The 10,015-nt window shown below is 40.5% G+C and overlaps 1 protein-coding gene across 1 annotated transcript; it reads right to left on the reverse strand.

The window, feature by feature from the left end:
- Positions 1-165: 165 nt before the first annotated feature.
- On the reverse strand, positions 166-9,256 carry mcts1 (MCTS1 re-initiation and release factor). The gene is made up of 6 exons (XM_024383183.1): positions 9,068-9,256; positions 8,713-8,865; positions 7,799-7,896; positions 7,572-7,705; positions 7,010-7,077; positions 166-399 (listed from the first exon to the last, which is right to left on the reverse strand). The coding sequence occupies exons 1-6, from the start codon at positions 9,076-9,078 to the stop codon at positions 318-320; spliced, it is 546 nt and encodes a 181-aa protein (XP_024238951.1). The 5' UTR covers positions 9,079-9,256; the 3' UTR covers positions 166-317.
- Between the last annotated feature and the right edge of the window lie 759 nt (positions 9,257-10,015).

Here is a 10,015-nt window from a genome sequence, read left to right on the forward strand (position 1 = left end):
CAATTCGCTAAAGAGTTATTTGATTTAACATCATAGATCCATGTAACAGCATATGTGGTACTATGATCTACAATCCTTTTAAAATGTTTTGCTCCTGGTAGCAAGTGAATCCCAACGACATTGGCAAAGAAACCATGAAATGTAAAGGCCGTGAAAAAGGGAAAATATATTGAATGCAGGTTTTTATTTGTGCATTAATTGGGGATTGGTTCAAAGCCTCCAGCTAGTTACACAGCTAAGTCCATTGGTGTAAACAATTGACTGGCAGCCTCACTATCAAGAGCTTCACGTTGTCCAGGGGGGTTGGTGAAGACATCTCACTTATACGTCTTCATGTGCCACAGTCCATCATTAAGATAGTGAACAGTTTCAACTCCTACTCCCTTGTTGACTTTCTCTCTGCTCACAAAAAAAGTGAAGTGGAATGAGCATTAGGCAAGTTTACAAAAGTACAGTAGTATACACACACACAGGAGGTTGGTGGCACCTTAATTGGGGAGGATGGGCTCGTTAATGGCTGGAGCGGAATAGTTTCCATATGTTTGATGCCACTCCATTTGCTCTGTTCCAGCCATTATTATGAGCCTTCCTCCCCTCAGCCTGCACTGGGTACACATACAAGTACATTTCTGCGGTGTAAATGGGTCTTTCTATAAATAAGGGGGCCAATGTGTGACTGATCGACATTTCAAAATGGTTTGAAAGAAAATGTTTTATGCAGTTCCACATGTGTACTTTAGAGGAATAAAAGTAAATATGCAAAGTGGCCCATAACTCCACCTATACAACATAGACCTTGGACTACACATCCTTTAAGTAGAGTACACATACATTGGCAAGTCAAATTCAGGGACCTTTTCGAGCACCTAATTGTCATTTGTTTATAGGGCCTAATATAGAACCCCCCCCAAAAAAAAAAAAGCGTAAAGTGTCAAAAGTAGGCCATTACCACTTAAGGAAAACTCCACCCAAAAACGTTTAGTCCATTGTTGATATACTGCCAAAATATATAAAAATGTCAGCAATCAGGTTTAAGATATGGAACTTTCAAAATATAGAATTCTGTCCCATATGATGCAACATTTTGTAACTATTGTATAGCAACCATAGACTAATGAAACATACCAACATACTAAAAATAAGAATGTATTTTTAGGCCTCTGCAATGCATTGACATTCAAATGATTTAATTTCTAAAATGTGAGAATATTGTGGCCATTGCCTGACTAAATAGACTGGATGCATGGCGATCTTTCTGTAGTCTGTGGCCAACGCAGGCACACAATGGAAGGATTTGTATCGAAAGCCAACAGATGTTGTCGTCCTCAATAACCGCATGTGGTTTTACCGCAACAGAGTAGGGCTTCACCCTTCAATTGAAGCAGCGGGAAACAAAACTGGCCACATCGCTCACAAAAACAGAAAATGAAATCACTGATAATTAATTATATGGGAGCAGAACTTACAAATTGGCTACAATAATTACAAGGACTTTTCAAACACCAAATTAAGGTCAATATCTGATTTTCAAGCTAGGCCTATACCAGCAGTCTACTTGAATTTCTGAGCTCCAATTCAAGTTGGCTACTTTCAAGCCCCTTGTATTGTTTAAAATTGCAGGTGTAACAAGGAAAACAAAATGTATTTCATCAGTGGTGTAAAGTATTTCTACCCGAGTTGTTTTTTGGGGGGTATCTGTACTTTAACTATTTGTATTAACTTTTCTACATTCCTTAAAATATTGTACATTTTACTCTATACATTTGCCTTGACACCCAAAAGTACTTGTTACATTTTAAATGCTTAGTAGGACAGGAATAGTCAAATTCACGCACTTATCAACCGAACATCCCTGGTCATCCTTACTGACTCTGATCTGGCGGACTCACTAAACACACATGCTTAGTTTAACTTTCCATAAATAAAATGGTGCCATCTGGTTTTTAAATTATTTACTTTTACTTTTGATACTTAAAGTATTTGGTTTAAAATATACTTAAGTCGAATGTTACTGGGTGACTTTTACATGAGCCATTTATTACGGTCAAGTATGACAGTTGGGTACTTTTTCCACCACTGTTTCATGTTATTTCATTACCAGATCATATTGTGAATAAGCCCACTGGGCTATGAAATGTTATTTACAGTGTATTCAGACCTTGACTTATTCCATATTTTGTTACGTTACAGCCTTATTCTAAAGATCCCTCCCCTCTCAATCTACACACAATAGCCCATAATGACAAAGCGAAAACAGGTTTAGACATTTGCTAATGTATTACAAATAAAACATACCTTATTTACATAAGTATTCAGACCCTTTTATAAAACTTGATTGAACTCAGGTGCATCCTGTTTGCATTGATCATACTTGTTTCGAAATGTTGTTTCTAAAATGTTTCTAAAACTTGGAGTCCACCTGTGGTAATTTCAATTGATTGGGCATGATTTGGAAAGGCACAACTGTCTATATAAAAGGTCCCACAGTTGACAGTGCATGTCAGAGCAAAAAGCAAGCCATGACGTCGAAAGAATTGTCCGTAGAGCTCAGACAGGATTGTGTCGAGGCACAGATCTGGGGAAGGGTACCAAAAAATGTCTGCAGCATTAAAAGGTCCCCAAGAACAGTTGGAACCACCAAAACTCTTCCTAGAGCTGGCCGCCCAGCCAAATTGAGCAATTGGGGGAGAAGGGACTTGGTCAGGGAGGTGACCAAGAACCCGATGGTCACTGACAGAGCTTTAGAGTTCCTCTGTGGAGATGGTTGTCCTTCTGGAAGGTTATTCCATCTCTACAGCACTCTACCAATCTGGCCTTTATGGTAGAGTGGCCAGACGGAAGCCACTCCTCAGTAAAAGGCACGACAGCCCGCTTGGAGTTTGCGAAAAGGCACCTAAAGGACTCAGACCATGAAAAACAAGATTTTCTGGTCTGATGAAACCAAGATTGAACTCTTTGGCCTGAATGCAAAGTGTCATGTCTGGAGGAAACCTGGCACCATCCCAATGGTGAAACATGGTGGCAGCATCATGCTGCGGGGATGTTTTTCAGCGGCGGGACTGAGACTAGTCAGGATCGAGGAGAAAGATGAATGGAGCAAAATACAGAGCGATCCTTGATGAAAGCCTGCTCCAGAGCGCTCAGGACCTCAGACTGGGGCAAAGGTTCACCTTCCAACAGGACAACGACCCTAAGCACACAGCCAAGACAACGCAGGAGTGGCATCGGGACAAGTATCAATGTGCGAGTGGCCCAGCCAGAACCTGGACTTGAACCCAATCTAACAACTCTGGAGAGACCTGAAAATAGCTGTGCAGTGACGCTCCCCATCCAACCTGAAAGAGCTTGAGGATCTGCGAAACTCCGCAAATATAGGTGTGCCAAGCTTGTAGCATAATACCCAAGAAGACTCAAGGCTGTAATCGATGCCAAAGGTGCTTCAACAAAACACTGAGTAAAGGGTCTGAATACTTATGTAAATGTATTCAAAAATATTTGTATAATTTGGCTAAAATTTAAAAAAAAAAAAAAAGTTTTTGCTTTGTCATTATGGGGTATTGTGTGTAGATTGGGGGGGGTAAATCTAATACATTTTAGAACAAGGCTGTAACATAACAAAATGTGAAAAGTCAAGGGGTCTGAATACTTTGCGAATGCACTATATATCCAGAATAATTCATAGGAAAAGCGCTGGGTCTATCCTATAGAATTCTGCACAGTAGACTGTGTCCAATCCGAGGCGCAAAAACATATGTAAAGGAACTCATTACCTTGAGGCTTTCTCAGTTCAATCTTGGGATATTAGAACCAATGTGGATCCAGGCACAACTGTCTTCACTGGTGTAATGAATGAGACACACATTCTGGACATTCCTCAAACATTACATGCGCTATCACAACAGCTGAAAATTACTTCCTGGATCAGATGTGAGAAAATATCACACTTAAATAAATCAGCTGGACACCAAATGCGCATCCAAGTATCAATGCATAATTATTTTAGAACCATGTTAATGACTGTATCAGTTTAGGTTTTAAGGTGACTCTTTTGGTTAGAAGCAATGGGTTTTGCAATCTCATAGATCATTTTGGATATGCATACCCATAACATGAGACAACGAACTGCTACCTGGAAATGGATCCTATTGCAGAAATGTATTTACTGGACTCCTGGAAAACACCACTCACTCCTGTCCAGTTCCATCTGATTTCTGCTTGGATGCCAGGACATTTCTGTTAATGGATGACCAGTATGCCCTTCTCCCTAGGACTCTGATAGGTGCAGAGCTAGTCAACCCAGTGGTGCCTGAACTTTTTAATAATACTAGCTTGTTGACTCTTAGAAAAAATAACCGCTATAGTTAACACTGCTTTATACTAGCATGAGGAAAATCAAAAAATTGTCCATGAGTCTGTCAGTAATCAGGTGCTAGCGGCTGACAGACTGGTGGTAGAACAATCTAAGGCAGGAGAATCAGTTATATCAGCCTTTGTGACTGAACAATTCTGAGAGCCTTTTCTCCTGGGAAGATGGTGAGCTTATCAATGCTGTAAACATCTGTTCCTTTGTTATTCTGTTTTCTACATTTTCATTGGCTGGTAACTTGTATGTGCTTTTGTGTCAAATGGATTCTCATGCAAAGTGTGAGCAATAATGTTAACCTATCTGTCCCCTCTGCTCCCTATCTGGAAGAAGAGGGACAGAACATTCTTATGACTGAAATGCCATTTCCCCCCAGGCAGGGAAGTCTGAAACCCCTGGTTTACAGAGCACCAGGACTAGTTATGCTGAGATACCATAAAAAGGGGAGATTGTGGTAGAGTACATTTTGATTTGTTATCTTATATGACCTGTAGAAGGGACAGGTCATTCTGTTCCTCATCTTGTCTGTAAGGTTGCTCTGTTCCCTGATATGCTCAAATCGCACTGTTTCAAGTTGCCCTTTTGTAATATAACTAGAGATGCGCGATATATTGGTAAGCAGATCGGAATCGGACGATATTAGCTACAAATGTCAGCATCGGATCTGTCTAGTTTAACGCTGTTGCGCAAAACCGATGTCCTAAGCTGACATGAATACCTATAATGTAGGTAGATGACGTAATGACGGCATGAAAAATACAGCGCAACACAGCATTCCTAACCTGGCCCACAATGTCTGCTGTGTGGATCTATTTTCAAGTTTCAAAGGAAACTAACAAAAAGGCCATATGTAACGTTTGTACTGCTATTATTTCCAGAGGGGAGAAAGGGAAATATTTCAACACCACAAACCTAATCACCCATTTGAAAGTGCATCACCCCCAGACGTTCAGCGACTACTTAGAACCAAAGCAGAAAAAAAGCTTGCCACACTTCCAACAACTAAACAAGTTCAAGTCCAGCAGTCATTTGAAAGAGTAAGAACATTTCAGCGAGACAACTCAAAGGCGAAATCCATTAACGCCAAGATAATGACAATCTGTGCTCTGTCGTGGATGTTGGCTTTCGCCGACTGGTTGAGCACCTCGAGCCCCAGTACACACTACCAAGTAGGCGCTATTTTTCAGATGCTGCCCTACCAGAGTTACACAGCATCCATGAGCTACTTGCTATGGGCGTCACTGCTATTAGCTTCACGACTGACATTTGGACCAGAATGGCATTTGAGAACATGTTTGAAACATGAACACTCCTAACTACATTCGAACAACGAGAATTAAGCTCAAACTGTGTCTGCAGCAGACGTGATACCCTCTGTCATGGCAGTGAAACACCTGCTCAACAAAACTGCAGACACAGAGCGTGGGGTTAACTTGCAAAAGTACTCTACTAGAGGCTGTGAACAAGCGATTCGGTGACATTCTCTCTGACCTGATTTACTGTGTCGCCACCTTTTTCGATGCTAGGGACAAGGGCCGCTACTTCGATGCAGACAAACAGGGTTCATGTGAAATGTTAGACACAGCTGGACAAGATGGAAATGGACACAGTGCGCACCGAGGAAGAGGACCCATGACAAGAGGGCACGGACAGACAGAGCTGAAACTTCACTGCTTGACATTATGATAATCCTGGTTGAGAATGAAAAGACTGAACAAATGAACCACGAAACCCAGCAAATAAGTAAAATAAATGGGTTTTGATTGTTTTACAGGTAATGGGGACATATGTAAATGCCAACAACTTTTTGGTCTGTGTGTGTTAAATAGTTAACTGTACTAGAATGTTTTAAAGGCCTCAAATTTAAATATTGATTATCGGTATTGGGTTTATTGGCAAGGAAAACAATCGGGTATCAGCCAAAAATGTAATATCGGCGCATCCCTAAATATAACCAGTCTGTTTCTAAACTACTGTGTTCTAACTTCCTGTAAAACAATCCATCTATTGATAAGCAGAAGTACCGGACTCATTCAAAGGGCATGTGCAACACCCCTCCCATCCTGGGTCTGTATAAATGTCTGAAATCACCCCTCCCATCCTGGGTCTGTATAAATGTCTGAAATCTAAGAGCGAGTCGAATTGGTTTTTACTTTGCATGCATGCTTGTAATAAAGCTTTTTATATTGAGATCGGACTGCCTTCTGAGTGGTTTTTCCACCACAATAGCTGCACTGCATTTCTGAGAGCTCTATACAAAAAAAAAAAAAACTGTGACAGCTAGATCCAGGATTCTTAAAGGGTTCAAGTTCAATGTCTAATTTAACTGATGAATGCTTAATACATGATAACGCCATCTTAAATGCAAGGTCAGAAAAGTAATGTTTCATGCCGCTCAATTTTGGAAAAATCCATCAAAACACCAACCAGGATAAAGAGTTAAACATCAACTTGTGAATTTGATTGAATATAGCTAATATAGCTAATATAGCTATTATATTAATGTAATGACATGAAGAATATTTTTTGCAGATTATTATCAATAACTTAACAGCTGAAACAAGTTGTTCAGTGTAGGAAATCCTCCCTGGTACCCTAGATTATAGAAAGACCCAAATAGGAAAAAGCACATGATGTGATACTTACATGTCTTCTGCAGACATCTTCATGACTCCGACACAAAGGGCATGTTGCTTGCCCTCCGCCATTATGGCCTGAAACCAATTGTCAAGGAAACACCATCTCACATGCACTTGATACTAACAGGAAGTATCAAAAACACCAATGCTGGTGTATGACATCATTACAAGCTGACATAATGGTGCGTTCAGAAGGTAAAAATGTGTAAAAACATGTATGGGTCAAACTGCAACATTATACACATTAAGGTTGTAAATGGCCTTGTTTTACCATCTTTTGGTCAGAGAGTTGAAAGGTCAGTGACTCACACTCTGGTATCAAAATGCTGGTCTGAGTTTCCTACTTGGAACTCCGAGGGCCGATCTAGTGGTAAGACATTTCCAACAGGAACTTGGACCTCCTAGTTTCTGAAAGCATCATCATGATCACAATGAATATGATTACATGGATGGGGGCCAGGGGGCCTGATCCTAAATAAACACTTTCACTATTAGACACTGAGAATACAGCCCAGTAAGATATTGTACTGAACATAAATGATCAGCATAATCGGTCATAGGAAGGATACAACTACTGTTTCTGAGGCAGAGGGGTAGAGTTTGGCGCCTGGGGACGTCAATCCAGGACACATGATATTGGCTCCACTTAAGACAAACTTGATAGCCCCTTTGTCTACTTGTTGGTGTGGAAGAATAAAGGGGTCTGTAAAATATGAACAGAGAAACTTACTTAACAGTACACTGCAACACAGCAATTCATCTGACACCTGCACATCAAAAAGAGCAGAGGTCTTACACTTATGCAGCAGTCGGAGGGTTGGGTAGAACGGTCCTTCTCTTTGTCTGAAGAAGAGCAATTCTCCATTCACCGTCAAGATTTCAATGTGTTCATGGCTGCAGGTTGGATGACGGAACACAAAACAACATGTCAAACTCTTCTCTTGTTCACCCAAGGGGGGGCAATACCCAGCCCTCTTGGGTTCTCAGGCGAAGCATGCAACGCGGCCAATGTGTACAACAATCCCGACACCGTTTCTAAATAGATATCCAGCATCTCCGAACACCTGTGTGTAACGGAAGAAGGAAGCTAGAAAAGTGTTGAAAGTTTAAAAAAATACTGTTGGCTGCAACAGTTACAATGTAGAATAAGTGTTTTTTGCATTTGTAAAATTATTTTGATGTGATATGAAAGTAGAGGGCCTTGTATTTATTGAACCAAATTGCAATTGAGAATCCATTCACACTTATATGGAGTATCAGACTGTTTTGGATGCCAGAGTCAATTTGCCTCTAGACATAACTTAAGGGCCTTGGATGGTAAGGAGTAGGCTAGACTACACTCCATCACAGTCCACCTAGTAAAACTGATGTCAACAAATATTCCAAATACAATGGACTTGTTCGACATTGCAGCAGACAGTGCTGGTGACTTGTGACTGACTGATCAACGAATCACCTTGCATGATCATAAATAACTACTAATTATTATTTGTAGATCAGTCAGTCGGTCAACATTTACCCACACTGGGAAAGGGGGATACCTAGTCAGTTGTCCAATTGAATGTATTCAACTGAAATGTGTCTTCCGCATTTAACCCAACCCCTCAATCAGAGAGATGCATCATGGACTTGCTGATCTGAAACCATTGACTGTACATAGTCTCGAACACGGCCACTGATAAAGGGGAAAATATTATCTTCTTGACTTACCATCGCACTATTTTGACAGGGTCCTTTTTTGGCATGATATGGTTGAGCCATGACTCAATGTCTGGAAACTGGTCCAACAGCTGGTTTTTGATGCCTTTGATTACAGAGGTCTTCAGCTGAATACAGTTGGAAACATTTTCCTTCTCATCAAATCTGAAACGAGACAATAGAAACACATTCATGTTAGTTTGACCCTTCATTCAAATGAAAGCTAATCAAGAGTTATCAGTTGATAAGTCTATTTGGAAGACTAAGAACATGTTATAGTTAGCTAGCTAAGTGGCTATAGTTAGCTAACTAGCTGCCTGGTCATGTAGATAGCAAGTTAGCTAGGGAAATCATGCGTAATACCTACTTCTTAAACATCCTCGTTGGTCGCGTTTACTGTGTTCTTCTCTACCTAGACAAGTCTATTATTTTTGCTTGATGTTTGACTTTGATGAACAAAAATCCAATAACATGTATTTCAATTCAATAGTCTCCCCACGCCTGATTCGCAGTTTATAGGCAGCAAGTGACGTCAACTTGCGACATGCATGCGACGGTTTCGAACGAAATACGGCAGGCTCCGAACCCGAAGGCCCCATTCGAATATTTTAAAGATGAGTCCTTCCTTCCTCCCTTCTTTCTATACTTTATTCTTTTCCATGTTTATTTTTTAAATTTTATTTTACCTTTATTTAACCAGGTAGGCAAGTTGAGAACAAGTTCTCATTTACAATTGCGACCTGGCCAAGATAAAGCAAAGCAGTTTGACAGATACAACGACACAGAGTTACACATGGAGTAAAACAAACATACAGTCAATAATACAGTATAAACAAGTCTATATACAATGTGAGCAAATGAGGTGAGAAGGGAGGTAAAGGCAAAAAAGGCCATGGTGGCAAAGTAAATACAATATAGCAAGTAAAACACTGGAATGGTAGTTTTGCAATGGAAGAATGTGCAAAGTAGAAATAAAAATAATGGGGTGCAAAGGAGCTAAATAAATAAATAAATAAAAATTAAATACAGTTGGGAAAGAGGTAGTTGTTTGGGCTAAATTATAGGTGGGCTATGTACAGGTGCAGTAATCTGTGAGCTGCTCTGACAGTTGGTGCTTAAAGCTAGTGAGGGAGATAAGTGTTTCCAGTTTCAGAGATTTTTGTAGTTCGTTCCAGTCATTGGCAGCAGAGAACTGGAAGGAGAGGCGGCCAAAGAAAGAATTGGTTTTGGGGGTGACTAGAGAGATATACCTGCTGGAGCGTGTGCTACAGGTGGGAGATGCTATGGTGACCAGCGAGCTGAGATAAGGGGGACT

Source organism: Oncorhynchus tshawytscha, linkage group LG21 (assembly GCF_018296145.1).
Source record: "Oncorhynchus tshawytscha isolate Ot180627B linkage group LG21, Otsh_v2.0, whole genome shotgun sequence".
Classification (NCBI taxonomy): Eukaryota; Metazoa; Chordata; class Actinopteri; order Salmoniformes; family Salmonidae; genus Oncorhynchus; species Oncorhynchus tshawytscha.